This window comes from Lissotriton vulgaris, chromosome 1_1 (assembly GCF_964263255.1).
Source record: "Lissotriton vulgaris chromosome 1_1, aLisVul1.2, whole genome shotgun sequence".
Lineage (NCBI taxonomy): Eukaryota > Metazoa > Chordata > Amphibia > Caudata > Salamandridae > Lissotriton > Lissotriton vulgaris.
Genome location: NC_141685.1, coordinates 64005167 through 64023749, shown reverse-complemented (window position 1 = coordinate 64023749; position 18583 = coordinate 64005167). Strand labels below are relative to the sequence as shown.

Sequence of the window (18583 nt, the reverse complement as noted above, 5' to 3'; positions counted from 1 at the left end):
TGGGTTTCCATCCCCAACATAGCACAGAGTCAGCTCTGTTGGTGGTAACTGAGGAACTAAAAAAGTGTTAAACCAGGGGTGCACAGCGGCCATCCTGCTCCTGGATCTGAGCGCCACGTTTGATACTGTTGACCATTGCACATTGATCAATAGGCTAAAGGAAGAAGGTATCACAGGCACAGCAATAAAGTGGCTCACTTCATTTCTGAAAGACAGAGTTGCTGGAAGGGGACTATCTATCCGATACCCTCCAACTACCGTGCAGAGTCCCACAGGGCTCTGCACTGAGCACCACACTTTTTAATATTTACATGCAACCTCTTACAGGGATTGTACAGGAATTTGGTCTATCCATAGTGGTGTACACGGACGGTACACAACTTGTATTATCAGTGACGAACGACCCCCACTCCCTACACGTAACCTAGGGCCGTGCATGACACGAATAGCTGAATGGTTGTGTAAATAGTCCCTTAAACTGAATGGGGATAAAACTGAACTTATGTTCCTGGGAAACAAAACAGTGCCCAGGAATCTTGTAAGCTGGCCTACTCAGTTGGAAGAACCACCAACCCCCAAGACTGCCATCAAAAACCTGGGAATCTGGCTAGACAAAAATGTAAGCATGGAGACCCAAGCAAAGAAACTTTCAGGCAAATGTTTCGGCTTACTCCATATGCTTCGTAAAATTCACCTCATCCTACCTGAACAATCTCGTAGAATTGTGATCCAAGCATTAATCGTGTCACAGCTGGACTACGGGAACTCGCTGTATCTGGGGGCACCAAAATACGTAATTAACCGGTTGCAGGTAGTGCAGAATGCCGCAGCAAGAACCCTGCTACAAATCTTGAAACAGCAGTCGGCCAGGGCAGCCCTGAGGACACTTCACTGGCTTCCAGTTCAGGCTAGGATCAAGTTCAAGGCACTGTGTATCGCTCACAGAACCATGAATGACAGAGCACCGGCCTTAATCCAAAAATTGGTTACACACTATACACCGAGTAGGACCCTAAGGTCACCAGAGGATCTTCTTATGCAACAGGGCAGAATAACGATGTCAATGCAATACAGATTGCTCCCAATGTAAAGCATACTCTGACAGTTAAACTACTCAAACATGGGTTACCACCTAGAAGAGGTGTAGTAATATTCGTGATAGAGGCTTTCCAGACAGAGGTATTCTACTCATAGGTTATATTCCCAGCAGTGAATTCCGTAACAGAAACGTTTCATTATTACACACATGAAGAAGTTTCAGCGGTCTACACTCCGTGATTGAGATTCCGCTTACCTACCAGGATAATTTTTTCTGGTTTAATGGCGCCGTACCCCACGTTACTACAAGAGCAAGCCTTAGTCCTTTTGGAAGACCAGGAGCAACATGGCCGATATTAGCGGCCTATGCACCACATCCTGACTTTGACACAATGCCACATGATGAACTGCTTGTTCAACTCAAAGAGTTGATAAAACTTTACAGAAACATGACACACTTCGTCCTGAGGACACTACCGGTCCAACCTACAGTAATTACAACTAATGCAGCTCCTACACAGAGCACAGGTACTAAAATTACTCCACAAACATTACACACGGAAATGGGCAAAGTGCCCACAAAACCTGAACAAATTCCTTTCTGGGTAGCTCAGAAAATAACCCAGTTAGAAGCAGTATTCCCAAATACAACAGCATTTGAAAAACACAGAATGTTAACAATCTGCTTGCCCATGGGGATAACACCACAGTTAGAGGATTGCACCTCTAGGGGTACAGTCTTTGCTGCCAAATGCACCAGAACTCATGGTATTCCTTCATTAGCAATAACACCAGATGCTTTAAGACAAATACAAAATGAGTACGGAGCAGAACTTGACCTAAACTTAGGGATGAAGTTAATAAATAACTACAACCAGGTATCCGCCATAATACTAGCTACCATTAAAGTGGAAGCAGCATCAGTGTCAATCCGCCAACGCCTACGGGAGTTCTCTCCATTAGAACAGGAGAATGAACCACCCAAAATAATTGAAACTGCGTATGCAGAATTTGACTGGAAGTGCACAGGGTCCCTCCCAACCAGGTCCCCTGAGCCCGATCTCCTTCCCTTAGGTGCACCTGTCGTTTCCACGGTTGTCACCCCATTAGCTCACATATAAGTCCCTTGTAAAAGATACCTCTGGTACCAAGGGCCTTGTTGTTAAAGAGGGTCTCTAAAGGCTACAGCACAAATGATGCCGCCCTAAGGGACCCCTCACCAAGCACATACATACATACTGCCACTGCAGCTGTGTGTCTTGGTGCAGACAAAACTGAAGAGACGACATGGCACACATCCCTGTATGCGATGCCCATAGGGACTGTCTGAGATATAGGTAAGACACCCCTATAGCAGGCCTTATAGTGCATGCTGCTTTAGGGATATCTCCTGCAATGTCCTTGTCGATTCCTGGATATTGCAAGTGACCAGGTAAGCTCTATAGTAAGCACATTGGCCGGACACTTGTCATTACGAGTTCCCCAGCCTCATGGAGGTTTCTCTGAAATATGGGATATTTGATACCAAACATCTCAGCATATTAAATCTGCATTGATTGCAGTATCCGATTTATTAAAAATTGCACACAGGGTGCCCCTTAGATCTACCAATCCTTAGTGTGGTCACCGACTGGCCTGAGCCAGCCTGCTACCACCAGACAGTTTTCTGTCCTCATGGAGAGAGTGCCTGTGCACTTTGAGGTTGATAACAATGCCTTTCCTGGGTGGAGGTATTCACACCTCCCCCTGGTCAGGCAGAGCCATCTGTGGCAGGGATTTTCAAAGGCCTTGCCGCCTTGGTAATGCGACCCCAGCCTCTTCTGTTAGAGGGAGCAAGCGATCATCCTGGCCTCACCCCCTTTTAGGCGCAAGGACAGGTGGGAAACCTTAGATAGAGCAGGAGGTGCGCCACCGCACCCTCTGTCAACTCCACATCTCAGGTGCTGAAGATGGGAAGATGATGGGACTTATCCAATCAGGGCTAGGACTATGTCCCCTTCCCACAGGAGGTGGGCATGATAAGAGGGTGTAGACACCACAGGAAAGGGGCCCATTAGCCTCTACCTGTCACTCCCTTGTAACACCCTTAAATCAAGATTTTAGGTAGCATCCCCAGACCCTGAATTTCAGTTCTTGACAACCTAAGAAGAGCCGGGCACTGCAGCCTTCTCTGCTGGTGAGGATCTGTAGGGAACTATTGTGTTGGTCCCAGTCCTACTGGCCTGTCTGCATCCCTGGATGATCCTGAACCAAAAGGCAAGTCATCTTGCAGCCCAGCGACCTCCAGAACCTTAGGAGGACTACCTGCCTTCGATAAAGGGCAATCTAGTTTTATGTAGTGGGATTTGGCCAGGGAGTGTCAGGACAAGCCAAGCTATGTTACTCACTCTATATTTGCAGACTTTGTGTTTTTGGTCTAATCACTCTCACTAATGTGCACCGTATTTTCGGTGTCAACACTATCGATTGAGCACTTGTTCAATAAAAAGAGTTTTACAAAGTACCTGTGTCTTGGCAAGATAAGCAGTGTGCTGGTCATTTATTCAATCGAGTCTGTTGTTGAGCTCTGAGTTCAAGCTGCCCTTTAATGTAAACACGGTAATAGATTTGGCAGTATCAGTTTATTTAGTTGAATTGGACAAAAATGAGTTCTAATTGCCAACTCCCTGACACCCTGAATGGCCTTAACCCAATCGCCATGCGTGCCTAGATCCCTCTCCCACACAGCTCTCCGTGTCCCCAAGGGATCCAGAGAACTGTAGATCAACTTCCTATCGATGGTTGAGATTGCTTTTTCGGTCAGGGGACCAATTAGTAGCTGGTCCTCCAGTAGGGATGCATCAGGCAACTGCCCCCCTTCCCGGATGTGACTTTGCAGAGCGTGGCCACCTGCAAATGTCAGAACAGTTTTTAATCACCTAATTCATACTTTTGTTGTAGGATCGTGAAGGACACAAGTGCCTGTCCCCTTCACACATCGCCCAGCCGTTCTAAGCTAATCAAATCAAATCAAATCAAATCAAATATTTCTTTATTCGGCACTTAAAAAGATATCATAAAAGTACATAAAAACAGTTAAAAATACATTAAAAAATAGTTCATCCAATACATTTCATTTCATTTAGTCCAAAGTCTCAATTTGCAGGGCATCATATTCAGCTAATCTCTCTTGAGTTCCTTAGCCTCACTGCCATCTTAATAAAACAGGAAAGGGTATATGCATCATTAGCCTTCTGTAAAAACATTAATGCTACCTTAGCATGTTTAAACTTGGCTTGTTTCAGTAATCCCACCAGGAACTTTCACCCTAGGTAATGAATAAAGACGGCACAACAAAACAAAATGAAGGGTATCCTGCGGAGAACTATTGTTGCAGCCGCTGGTACCCTTCTGCTCGACCGTTAAGGTAAAACCGGGGGGATCAGCCAACAGGTGGTGCAACAGGTTAAATCTAAAACGGGTCATATAAAATCTGTCCTGTGCATTATGGATCAGTGAGAGATAGGGTTCCCTTCCACTTTCTATTTTCAATAATCTATAAGCCACAACTGTAGATTTTACTCTTCAGTAGCCGTCCTCCTTGCAATTGTTCATTCCCCAAACATTTTCTTGACCGTCGTTTTATTCTGGGCAATAAGGGCTTCAGGTTCTGTGAAGAGGTTCTTACAGCCAATAGCCTCTAGTGTGCACTTTACATAATTTAGCCAGGGGATAGAGCTCCATTTGTCTCGTTTCAAACAGTCTGTGATAATTTGTCTACTGAGGCCTGCCTCGGGGTTGTACCAGATTTTCACCCAGGCCAAAAGTGGTCTGATCTTGATCTGGTCTTCAATGTAGGGTTCTCCCAGTTCCTCGTGTAAAATGTAGGCAGATGTACTAGATGGGACTTTCAATATCCTTCTGAAGAATTTGTTTTCCTCTGCCTGGACCGGGTATATGTTCACAAAACCCCAAACTTCCGCCCCGTAAGCTGCCTTAGCACAGCATATCGATCTATACAAATTTATCACTTGCTCGGGAGACCATCTTCCCAGCCTTCTCCCATACCCCATTATAGCCCCAGATGAGGCCACCAATTTTGCACAGTGTTTGTCCTCGAAAGATCTAAACTTTAGAAGCCCGTCAAATAGTACACCTAAATAGGGAAAGAACTGCACCAGACTAATGTTATGGGTTCCTATCTTATAAGAAAATTTCTTGTCTGGTCTGGCCCCCGCGAGCATAACATATGATTTGTCCAGATTTGCTGACAAATCAAGTGAGGCCATAAAACTCACAAATCCATTGATGAGCCTCTGTAACCCCCACGGTGTCCGGGCTAATAACATTGCCTCGTCCGCGTAAAGCAGGACGGGGACTGGGCGGGTACCTACTTGCAGGGAGTCCACTCCAAGTTTGCATAAATCCCTATCTAAATTATTAATATAAAGTGAAAACAAAAAAGGAGCTAAAATGCAGCCCTGCCGCACTCCACTAGTGCATGGAAATGGTGAGGTCTTGCTTCGGTCTTGGTTAAAACGGACGGACGCTGTTGTGTTCCAGTATAAAGCCTTTAGGATGTTAACTAAATCCTGATCCACCACTAGACCTTTCATTAGGGCCCATAGCTTCTCCCTATTCACATGATCGAATGCCGCGGAGAGGTCCATGAACCCCAGGTAGACTGCCTCCTCCCTGAACCCATATTGCGTGTCCGTTATTACCCGGTGGGTATCTGCCCATTCAGTCAGGCGATTTAAAACCACCCTACGCAGGACCTTCGCCGTGACATCAATCAAAGATATCGGGAGATAGCAATTGGGGTCATCTCAATTTCCTCTTTTGAAAATTGGAACTATGGTTGCCGAGGACCAAGAACGCGGCAGACCCGCCTCCACTGCTGCGTTCAGGACCCTTGTGAGAATGGGCGCCCACAGCTCTATTTTACTGAGGTATAGGTCAGGAGGTATTCCATCCGGGCCAGGCGCCTTATTTTTCTAAGCTAATCAATCCCCATTTGGGAGAAGCCCTGCAATCCTCCCACTGCACTTAAGAAATCACCATCATACAGTGGAGTAATTTCAGTCAGCTTCCCTTCCCAGCCTAAATAGTTGGTAGCCTCTTTCCACACCTTTACCAATGTTTGGGTATGAGTAGGCAGGGTGCACTCATACTTTTTTCGATACAGCACCGGGGTGGGGTAACCTCTCTTGCCCATGGCCAATCTATCTACCCGGTAAGCAGGATCCTCACAGTCCGCAAAAACCCAGTTGTTGACTGCCACCAGCTGCGTGGCCCAGTAATACTTGTGAATGCTCCGGAACGCGAGTCCACCTTAATAAACTCCCCTCTGCAACTTACTCAGCGTGACGTGCCACCATCCCACAACAGGAGCCGAAGTTCTCAGACTACCTTTTGAAAAAAAATGTCTGGTGTGATCTTAAAGAACATTTTTTGCCCAATGTACAGGAGACCCTGGAGGGTCATCACTTTAAATAGGGCCACCCGGCCCAGTGAGGAGAGCGGGAGCGCCCGCAAGTGTGGGGCATCACAGCGAAGACGGTCTCATTTCGGGAGTATGTTCCTGCCTGTGCTCTCTTGTAATGAACACAACCAAATATTTAAAGCCATGTAGTGCCACTCGAACTGTGCACTTAGATTGCAGCTGCAGGGTCCCTGCAACCATCAGGAATATTAAGGACTAATTCCAGTTGATCTTATATCCTGAATAATCTCCAAGTATGTGAAAAATGTGTAGGATTCGTTCACTCGAGAAGGCTGGTTGCGTGTCATATAACAAGACGTCAGAGTAGACGGAGAGTCTCACATCCCACTCCTGATCAACTGGAATACCCCATATGAGAGGTCCTGGTGAACCCAAACATGTGTGAAGAGCATAGGAGACAAGGAACATCCCTGTCGGACGTCAAAGACTCGGTAGACTGTATTATTGACACGCATGCTCACTAGAGGGGCCTCATACAAGAGCTTAACAGCAGCGCCACTGATTCAGCAAAGGAATCCCATATTGCATATGGTACTCCATTAAGGTGTCGGAGATTTAAGCGCGTTCCCTGGTGTGGCATAAAGCCCGATTGATCAGGATGAACCACTGTTGCAATTACTGTCCGCAGGCAGATCGCCAGGGTGTTCGCAAGGACCTTAGTCTCAATATTAAGCGGGGAGAAAGGTCTATAAGACCCACACTCAGTTGCTGGTTCGGCCTTTTTGGGATGACCGCCACCTCAAACGTTCATTGGTCCTCCGGGAGACACCCTTATTTTCAGGCAGTCTGAAACATACTCTGGAGGTACTCCCTGATTTTATCCATCATGCTTTTAAATAATTCTAACGGGAGCTCATCAGGCCCCATCGCTTGCCCTGTTTGCAAGGTTCCTATTGTCTTATTTATTTAGTCTACTATCAGGTCTTCGTCTAGTGCGTCTAGGTCCTTATTTGTTAGCAATGGCAGGGTCAGGTCTTTCAGGAAGTCTCTCCCAGTATTTCCGTCCCCTTGTTGTCAGTGTCCTCAAGGATCCAGTTCCATCCTTTGTCTTGTCTCTCTAACCATGTAAGCAACTCATTGGCCTTATCACCGACATCATAGAGACAATGCTGGGTAGCCAGCGCATGAGTGCACGCTATTTTCCATTAGTGCTCTTGATGTGTGCTGCTTCAGTTGATGGTGTAATGGGAGAGAAACTGATTCCCCACTTGCCAACCGAACCTCCAGGAAAGCACATTCTGTGTCCTGAGCCTCGCACTTCAATTTACGTTCCTTCGACATTCTCCCAATCAAGGCTTTTGTCTGGCCTCGAATCACTGCCTTGAATTCACCCTATAGTACGCAAGCTGATTCAACAGACCGCCCGTTCTCCTTAAAATAGAATTCTGCTCTGTCTCTCATACGAGCTTTGAACGTCTTGTCTTTTAAATATCATGGATCAACCCTTGGGGGTAGGATGAAGTCCACAACTGGACCATCGAGTTGCACCTCCACCAGCGAATGGTCCGAGCTTCCCCCTGCTATGTGCGTAGCAGCTCTAAAATCAACTTTATGGACAGTCTGGGTGAAAGGATGGTGCAGGCATGCCAGACTACCATGTGCTGTAGACAGGTGCGTCCGGTTCTGATACCCTCTTACCCTCTAGGGGCATTTAGGAGTATCACGAATATAGTATAGGTGCCGTTCTGTCACTTCAGTCACCCCAATGCGTATATGCTCTGTCGTAAGCGTCTTATCCTTCCACAGGATGAGTCAGTCTTGTCTAGGTCTCTTTCCTGTTTCCCGGCACTTGAATGGCATGCCCGAACACTCGAGAGAGCAGTGACCCACCAGCAGGCTTTTGTGGAGCGCTTTTGTCCTGGATGTAGGCTGCATTCAGTAGGGCACCCACTCTGTCTTTTCTTTGCCTTTGCCTGAAGATCAGCAGTCCCAAGGTAGCAGTCACACCTGGCCTGACGGTAAGTGCAGCCCCTCAGGAGGCCCGACCGTCAGCAATTAAGCCCACACTGTGGCCACTGGACCACAGGCATAACCGCAGACAGGGTGTTCGACACTGGAGTAGTTGTAGTCCCTCATGGGCCTCCGACACAGAGTAGTCAGAAATTCAGCAGCTAAAAGCCCAACACATGCTCTCCAGGAAGTCGGTAGATTCAGACCCTGTTGTGTTAGGAATTTGGCAAATGCAACCTTGAAGGGGCCGTTGGCAGCACACAATCGTCCAACTGGGTCTCAACAATTACGTTGTCGTAGAGTTCTATTTTCTGCCGTAAACTGTTGGGAGAGTCTTGGCGGGGCGGGGGGGGGGGGGGAAAGACCCTCAGACTAGCTGGTCCTGCTGGATGGCTTTCCGGCCCGCCCTACAGATAATGTCGGACCTTGCTTCTTCCCAGACAGGCAGGCTTCTAGGCGGACTTCTAGGCTCTTCAGGACAGATACACAGCTTCTCCATTAAGTAATTCAGACTGCAGGTGATGTCCCCTCAACTTAGATAGGCTTACACCATCCCTGGTGGCACAGCAGGCACCTGAGTACTTTGTGGGGCACTTTATTCCTTGGTAACAGAGGACTTTGAACTAGGGTATAAAAGAGGGATAGATGGGCCCACTTGCATACACAGCTGGCAGGCCAGAGATGCTGTTTACTCTGTCGCACTCTCACATTGCATTTATGCTACGCACACCAACACCCTAAACACGCCCTTGATGTTAGCGCAAAGTCTGGGCACAGGCATAGAAATGGAGCATTACATGGGTGTGTCAGTAGGAAGCCACTACACTGACCATGATGCAAAGATCTCATCAGGCTATTGATCCTTACAACAGGGTGCATTGCCACCACCGCTCTAGCTGTTAAACCCATGACAGTCCTCTGCCTTAAATAAGGGCACACTTGGTGTGACCCTCCAGGTCACAGGACCGGTCCAAGACCTCTCATAGTCCCTTGTTAGAAGTTGCACAGTACTGGGGTGGCAGAAAAATCTCATGTAATTGTTTTGTGGTAGATTTATCCCAGTAATGTGCAATTACCAGTTTGACGCCATTGACTGGGGAGTTGCCACAAGGAACAGATTCTTCTGCCTGTTAAACTGCATGCCATTCATTATTTCATAATTTTTTGGGCTTTTATTTACCACCAGATTTAAGCAGGTGGTAGATATATGCATGTGGTTGGTTGGGGGGTGATGGGTGAAGTAGGGAAGGGAAGGGTAAAGAAATGTCCAACAAAGGGAAGAATTGTGTGTTTCCCCCATTTTGTAAAAAAACAGCATAAGTCTTGGCTGCTTCTGCTGCACCCAGCGTCTTTTCAGTCTAATTTTCCTGTCTGGATAAAAATGGTGTCCTGTTTTTCTGCACCCGGTACATCCAGATGCAGAAAAACCTAACAACTGATAATCAGGTGGAATGAAATGAGCGCATGAAAGTACTACTTAATTTCATTGCCCTTGATTCATACTCTGGACCATAGTTGAGGGATAGGTCTAGGCATAGTCCTCGCAATACACAATAGATTTGTGTGCGGCAGAGGCCAAACTCAAAAGTCAGGATACCAGATACAAGTAGGTGGTAACTCAGGGCAGGGGAAAAATGCCTGTTGTCCATGGAGGGGAAATTCCCGTCCCAGAAATCTAAAATAAAAATGAATTAATAGTATCCTTTTTAGTTCTCGCCTGTCGATGCGCATGCGCATCGAGCAAGCGAGACTATGGGGGCTTATCCACTCTTTATCCACTGCAAGGAATCGTGGCGATTCCTTGCAGTACCCGTGACTTTTAAGCTCAATGCGCATGCGCATTGAGCTTAAAAGCGCGTGCACGTCCGTCTTGTTTTACCCGCTCCGCCCCCTCCCCTTCCCGCCGTGTCGCATTTCTCCTCCCCCCTCCCCTCTCTTCCCTCCGTCTTGTTGCCTATGGGCGGCTGTGCTGGCAAGCAGCGCTGCTTCCTCTCCTCTTTCTGTTGCAGCTGCTGGCGATGGGGGGAAATGAAAATGAAATTGACTTTTCCGAGAAAAGAATGAGGCGGTCTGACTTCACCAATGAGAGCTCAGTGCTGACTTCCGCACTCCTTCCTTGGAAGCAAACACGTTTTTGCAACTTTAATAAAATAGTAATCATAGAAGCAATACATTATATTTCATTTTGCTTTATATGTACTAAAAGAATTATATTTCACAACAAAGTGGCCATGCTTATTGTTATTTGACACAATAAGGAAAAAAAAAACAATGATTTACAGCATGGTCTCAGGGAACTGCCCCCTCATCATATCGCTTCAAAATGGCTTCACTGTATGTACCAGAACGAGCACGCTCCCTCTTCGACTGGTTGAGCCAGTCCTTCTCGTATCCATGCCCCTCCAGCAGGTCTCCCTTCCCGCACAGCTCCCTCTGCAAACATGAAACAAACAGCAGGGAGGGGAGGCGTTTCCAGGGCCAGCTCACTCTCGCTCTCTTCGTCTTGTTTTGCTTTCGATCTAGACCCGTCTCCAGCAACAGCCTCTGCTGCCTTAACTTTTAGTTTTGATACTGCGGATAATTACCCAGGGTCCTTCTAACTTCCATTTTCAAACGCCTTGACAACAGTGAAACAATTTGGGATTTCGTTGTTTTCATCCAGCCAGAAATTAAAAAAGGTAACCTTTTTTTTCTTAAAAGCAGTACGGTTTTGCTTCGTCCCTCAATCAGGAAGTAGCTGTTGGCTCGTTGACAGGGAGAAAAAAATCGTATATTTGTCAGCTCAAGTTTGGATCAAGCGAATTTGGGTTTCGTTTATGAGGTGAAGTTTGATTTCACTTTTGGATTTAAAATGTCACGGCATTGAATGTGAGTGTGCGTTTGGAAAGCTGTTTGTTTACCTGTCATTCTATTTCGCCAGGTTCGCCCAACAGCCCTGAGACGTGTTTATTGAGCGCATGGATGTTTATAAACCTGTCGCTTAACTGTTATTTTAAAACATGTCATTGTATTCCTTGTTGTGACTATTTCGGATGTTTAATCTGGTATATTCATGCAATACGCACTCGGTTTGTGTCAATAACTACAAACGTGCACCAAATGAAGCCTACCTTTTGGATTTGTTTTTATAGGCGCCGGGGGTTAACGTTTAAGCTAACGTATGGTAAATGGCTTATGTTAAACTAAAGTTGTATATGTTTTATTGCATTTTTTCTGTTCTTCACATTTTATTTTTAGCTGCATAATTCCATCAGTGTAGTCTAGTTCCATTTTACTTTTTTGTTGAAATCCAAACCATTTGCTTCACTGATTTGCTCTAGTCTCCCTCAACCCCTCACCCTCACCCTCACCCACCCTCACTCACCCTCAACCCCTCACCCTCAACCCCTCACTCACCCTCACTCACCCTCACTCACCCTCAACCCCTCAGCCTCACCCTCACTCTCACTCACCCTCAACCCCTCACCCTCACTCACCCTCACTCACCCTCAACCCCTCACCCTCACTCACCCTCACTCACCCTCAACCCCTCACCCTCACTCACCCTCACTCACCCTCAACCCCTCACCCTCACTCACCCTCACTCACCCTCAACCCCTCACCTTCACTCACCCTCAACCCCTCACCCTCAACCCCTCACCCTCAACCCCTCACCCTCAACCCCTCACTCACCCTCACTCACCCTCAACCCCTCAGCCTCACCCTCACTCTCTCACCCTCACTCACCCTCACTCTCTCACCCTCACTCACCCTCAACCCCTCACCCTCACTCACCCTCACCCTCACTCACCCTCACTCACCCTCAACCCCTCACCCTCACTCACCCTCAACCCCTCACCCTCACTCACCCTCACCCTCACTCACCCTCAACCCCTCACTCTCAACCCCTCACCCTCACTCACCCTCACTCACCCTCAACCCCTCACCCTCACTCACCCTCACTCACCCTCACCCTCAACCCCTCACCCTCACTCACCCTCACTCACCCTCAACCCTCACCCTCACTCACCCTCACTCACCCTCAACCCCTCACCCTCACTCACCCTCAACCCCTCACCCTCACTCACCCTCAACCCCTCACCCTCAACCCCTCACTCACCCTCACGCACCCTCAACCCCTCAGCCTCACCCTCACTCTCACTCACCCCCTCAGCCTCACCCTCACTCACCCTCACCCTCACTCACCCTCACCCTCACTCACCCTCAACCCCTCACCCTCACTCACCCTCAACCCCTCACCCACCCTCACCCTCAACTCCTCACCCTCAACCTCAACCCCTCACCCTCACTCACCCTCACCCTCACTCACCCTCAACCCCTCACCCTCACTCACCCTCAACCCCTCACCCTCAACCCCTCACCCTCACCCTCACCCTCACTCACCCTCACCCTCACTCACCCTCACCCTCCCTCATCCTCACCCTCACTCATCCTCACTCACCCTCACCCTCACCCACCCTCAACCCCTCACCCTCACTCACCCTCACCCACCCTCAACCCCTCACCCTCACTCACCCCCTCACCCTCACTCACCCTCAACCCCTCACCCTCACTCACCCTCACTCACCCTCAACCCCTCACCCTCAACCCCTCACCCTCACTCACCCTCACTCACCCTCACCCTCACTCACCCTCAACCCCTCACTCACCCTCAACCCCTCACTCACCCTCAACCCCTCACCCTCACCCACCCTCACCCTCACTCATCCTCACCCACCCTCAACCCCTCACCCTCACTCACCCTCAACCCCTCACCCTCACTCACCCCCACTCTCACTCACCCTCACCCTCAACCCCTCACCCTCACTCACTCTCACTCACCCTCACTCACCCTCAACGCCTCACCCTCACCCTCACTCACCCTCAACACCTCACCCTCACTCACCCTCAACCCCTCACCCTCACCCTCACTCACCCTCAACCCCTCACCCTCAACCCCTCACCCCCTCACCCACCCTCACTCACCCTCACTCACCCTCACTCACCCTCACTCACCCTCAACCCCTCACCCTCACTCACCCTCAACCCCTCACCCTCACTCACCCTCACTCGCCCTCAACCCCTCACCCTCACTCACCCTCAACCCCTCACCCCCTCACCCTCAACCCCTCACCCTCACTCACCCTCACTCACCCTCACTCACCCTCACTCACCCTCAACCCCTCACCCTCACTCACCCTCAACCCCTCACTCACCCTCACCCACCCTCACCCTCACTCACCCTCACTCAGCGCAACCACAGCATCTTCACTAAATATATTTAATACACTTTAAGCTATTGGCAATATAAAATAAAATCCATTTTACTTACGTATTAATTATTGTTTTTTAAAGCCATTGATTTTTTTTATATCAATACATATAAGTCACATATAAGTCCCGTTAATACAAAACATGTTGCTTTACAAATGCTAGAGGTGTCACATTTAGAAAAATTATAACTATTGGCTTTGTAAAGAAGAAAGCTATTAATTTAGCTATTTAGAAAAAACAACACATAAATAAAAAACAAAAAAATAATTAACACCTATAGCTCAAACTTTCCTACTGCGAGACCTATTGCATTTCCAATGCTTGTTTAAATATCTGTTTTGTGCAAGTGCATATGACTTTAATTTCTGCCTTTGGGATTCAATGTTACAAGTCCATAGGGTGCATGTATCCTTTGTGAGCTTAATAAAATGTTGAAAATTCTATAAATCCTCACTCTTACATCCAAGCACTCTCAGGCTACCATTCTACACTCGGCTCTGTCTGAAAAACAGCTCAACATTTTCAAAATTCTGCAACTCTGCATTGATTTGGCTTGTAAATTATATTTTTGGAAATTGTCATGTATTAACTATTTAATTTTAATACTATAGGTGATTGAAATTACTGACGAAGAAAGCCCGATTTAGCACCAGGCAACTGAAGTCAGTGCCATAAGAAGGATTATTTTGAAAAACTGAAGGACATCCAGCCTTCTACTTTTAAACAATTTCCAAAATCTAGTTGTGGCGAGGAAGTGGGAGCTGAGGAAAGTACTATACTGTAAGTGAAGTCTCTAATTTAGTATTTCATTAACCCAGAGCAAAGCCATATCTGTGCACAGAATAACGTTCATCTAAAACATAATGTAATTCCAGAGAGGAAGCACCCATTGCATAAAAGAAAGTTATAACAAAAGGTTTCTTCTGCAGACCATCAAAGAAAAGACGCTGAGAGAAGACTCCGAAGCTGACACTTTAACAACCGAACGATTGGAAAATCACCTTTGTTCAACAACCGTTTTTAACCAGTTACGCAAGTTTGAGACTATCTGCCTCTGGGTAGAAAACCACGACCCACTCTGCTCACTCTTGGGAAAACCTTAAAAATTCACCACTTTATTGTGTTCATAACCATCTCAGATTGTTTCCTTTTTATTGTGTACGGTTCTGTAATTCTATGTAAATCACCTCAACATTACCTGCTGTGCGTGAATGATATGTAAAACTGTTAAAGATAAAAATGGATTAAATGAGCACAGTTGCCCTAAAGGTAATGTAAATAAATCCTCGTCTTCGGAAATACAAATCTTAACCTTACACCAAACAAAGAAAGGGTAAAAGGAACTGATGTTCTGCAACTGGTGATCCACAATAGTACTGTGCACATTCTAAAACCCCCAGTTACTGCCATTACGTCAGTGCTAAAAGGTACTTATCAGTTTAATTATTAAATATCAGACTAACACCTTATCATTGCATTGTTAAGAACCTATACAAAAAGATTTGAGAAAATCTTCAGTCACAAAATAAGTTGCTGCCGGATAGGCTATAACCTAAAGACTATTATCTGCTAGAAACATTTCGACAGGTGTTACAGGGCTGCTTCCAGACATAGTTTGCTCAATTTAAGTGTTAAGAAGATTACACACAATTTCTTTTAGAGATAAATGCTGAACATTATCTAAACAAGCCTGACTCTAAAATCGGGTTCCCTCTTACCGTGGCATATAAGCAAGAGAAAACTAATCGTAGAGATATTAACTCTAGGTATACACCTTATAAAAACACGGACTGTGAGAACAAATTCAGTGTTCACAACCACCTCAATGAACGCAAAATAACCTAATTTGGGGGAAAAAGTTACATGTGCCAAAAAAGACACAGCCATAAATCTTATCTCACAGAATTTGACAGAATGCACACTGGGGAAATCCACTCTCAGTGCAAAGTATGCCAAAAAATCTTCAGGCGTAAATCTTATCTCACTGAGCATATGAGGATCCACACTGGGGAAAACCACTCTCCGTGCAAAGTATGCCAAAAAAGTTTCAGGCGTAAATCTTATCTCACTGAGCATATGAGAATCCACAATGGGGAAAAACCTTATCAGTGCTCTGAATGCCAGAAAAGGTTTAGTTTCAAAGCGGCTCTATATCAACATGCATTAACCCACTCTGCGGAAAAACCTTACCAGTGCGCTGAATGCCAAAAAAGTTTCTGCCGTAAATCTAAACTCACTGAACATATGAGATTCCACTCTGGCGAAAACCCTTATCAGTGCTCTGAATGCCAGAAAAGGTTTTGTAACAAATCGAGCCTATCTCGACATGCAATAACCCACTCTGTGGACAAACCTTCTCAGTGCGCTGATTGCCAGAAATGTTTCAAAAACAAAAGCAGTCTCACTCAGCATACAAGATACCACTCTAAGGCTAAGGAAAAACATTATCAGTGCTCTGAATGCCAGAAATGTTTCAGTGATCAAAGCACTCTGACTCGGCATACAAGAACCCACACTGGGGAAAAACCTCATCAGTGCACAGAATGCCAGAAATGTTTCATTGACAAAAACAGTCTCACTCAGCATATAATAACCCACACTGGAGAGAAACCATATCAGTGCACGGAATGCCAGAAATGTTTCAGTTGCAAACGCAGACTCACTGAACATACAAGAATCCACTGTGGGAAAAACCCTTATCAGTGCTCTGAATGCCCAAAACATTTCAAACTTAAATCACTTCTAACTGCACATGTGAGATTCCACACTGGGGAAAAACCTTATCAGTGTTCTGAATGCCAGGAAAGGTTTTGTAACCAACAAAGTCTTTCTCGACATGCAATAACCCATTCTGTGAAACATCCTTATCAGTGCTCTGAATGCCAGGAATGTTTCAGTAGAAAAAGTAGTCTCACACGGCACATAAGAATCCACACTGGGGAAAACCGTTATCAGTGCACTGAATGCCAGAAATGTTTCAGTCAAAAAAGCTGTCTCACACGGCACATAAGAATCCACACTGGGGAAAACCGTTATCAGTGCACTGAATGCCAGAAATGTTTCAGTCAAAAAAACTGTCTCACTCGGCACATAAGAACCCACACTGGGGAAAAACCTTATCAGTGCTCTGAATGCCAGAAATGTTTCAGTGAAAAAAGACATCTCGCGCTGCATATAGTAACCCACACTGGGGAAAAACCTTATCAGTGCTCTGAATGTCAGAAATTATTCCGTGAAAAAAGACATCTCACGCTGCATATAATAAACCACACTGGGGAAAAACCTTATCAGTGCTCTGAATGCCCTAAAGATTTTAAACTTAAATCACTTCTAACTGCACATGTGAGATTCCACACTGGGGAAAAACCTTATCAGTGCTCTGAATGCCAGAGATGTTTCAGTGACAAAATGAGACTCACTAAACATACAAGGACCCACACTTGGGTAAAACGTTATCGGTGCACTGAATGCGACAAATACTTCAGTGAAAAAAGCAGTCTCACTCAGCATATAAGAACCCACACTGGGGAAAAACCTTATCAGTGTTCTGAATGCCACAAATGTTTCAGTCAAAAAATCAATCTCACTGAGCATATAAGAATCCACACTGGGGAAAAACCTTATCAGTGCTCTGAATGCCAGATATGTTTCATTCAAAAAAGCAGTCTCACTAAGCATATAAGAATCCACACTGGGGAAAAACCTTATCAGTGCTCCGAATGCCAAAAATGTTTCAGCCAAAAATCTCATCTCACTGAACATGTAAGAATCCACACTGGTGAATAAAATTATCAGTGCTCTAAATGTCAGAAAAGATTCAGAGGTAGAGATGGTTACAGGCGCCATAAGAAAACACACCATCAAAATAATTCAGTTCTCTGAATGCCAGAAAAGCATCAATTTTAAACTCAATCTCACTCTACATGAGCAGACGCACACAGAGGAAAAACATTACCAATTTCTGTAAATGCCAGAAATTCCTATTTGATAGGCACAGCCCCACTAACTATAAGCGACTCCATACTGATGAAACACCTTATGAGTGCTCTGAATGCCAGAAAAGCTGCAGAGAAAAACGCTATCTCACCATGAGAAAGTCCACACTAGAGAAAATCCTTATGCCATAAAAGGTTGAATCTGAAAGACAGTGTTATGCTTCATGAGAGATCCCACTCTGGGGAAAAACCTTATGCGTGCTCGAAATGCAAGCAATGTTTTGGTTACAAATTACTTCTCACTTGACATGAGCGAACTCACACGGGGAAGAAAGCCTTATGTGTGTTCTGAATGTCAGATAAGGTTTAGTCTTGAATACAATGTCATTTCACATGAGAGAATTCACACTGGACTAAAGCCATATACAGGAGGGGAAAGCCAGAAACGTTATACTCAGAAAGGAGATATCACTAAACATGAGAAATGCATCCACACCAGGTGAAAAGTAAGGCGTATCTTGAGTTGCAGAAAAGCTTCTAACAACCTGACTTTACATGAGAGAGCACATATTGTAGTTGCAATAGAATTCATCAAGAAACTCTTACAGGATAACTTAGGCTGCCCGCATGCAACCTCCAAAGAAATTTCAGGCCTGGAAATATTTTTATTTGCAACAGAATCCACAATTTGAGTATCTGAAAGTTACAAAACTCTCAAGGTCTTTACTTTACACAGAGAATTGTTAGTGCTTGCAAAAATCAACTAATTGCCCTAAAAATCACAATAATAATATCTTAAATTTTACTCCACCCAAAAGGTTTCTACTCACCCTTGTTTCTTAACATATGACTGATATCTATTTTTTCATGTTAAGATTAAGCCTATGTGGAGTTCTTCAGTGAGGAATTCCGCAAAGTGACA

At 45.8% G+C, this 18583-nt stretch overlaps 2 protein-coding genes across 2 annotated transcripts in view; both read left to right on the top strand.

Annotated features, from left to right (window-relative positions):
- Positions 1-17917, top strand: part of LOC147737295 (uncharacterized) — a 28832-nt gene extending 10915 nt beyond the window's left edge. Inside the window, exons 2-3 of the mRNA XM_086924977.1 lie at positions 14338-14506; positions 14656-17917. Of these exons, the coding sequence (XP_086781103.1) occupies positions 15590-17512 (1923 nt within the window). The 5' untranslated portion in view covers positions 14338-14506; positions 14656-15589 and the 3' untranslated portion in view covers positions 17513-17917. The remainder of the gene's footprint in view (positions 1-14337; positions 14507-14655) is intronic.
- LOC147737284 (uncharacterized) overlaps positions 1-18583 on the top strand; it is a 1685245-nt gene that overhangs the window by 558299 nt on the left and 1108363 nt on the right. The window lies entirely within an intron of this gene.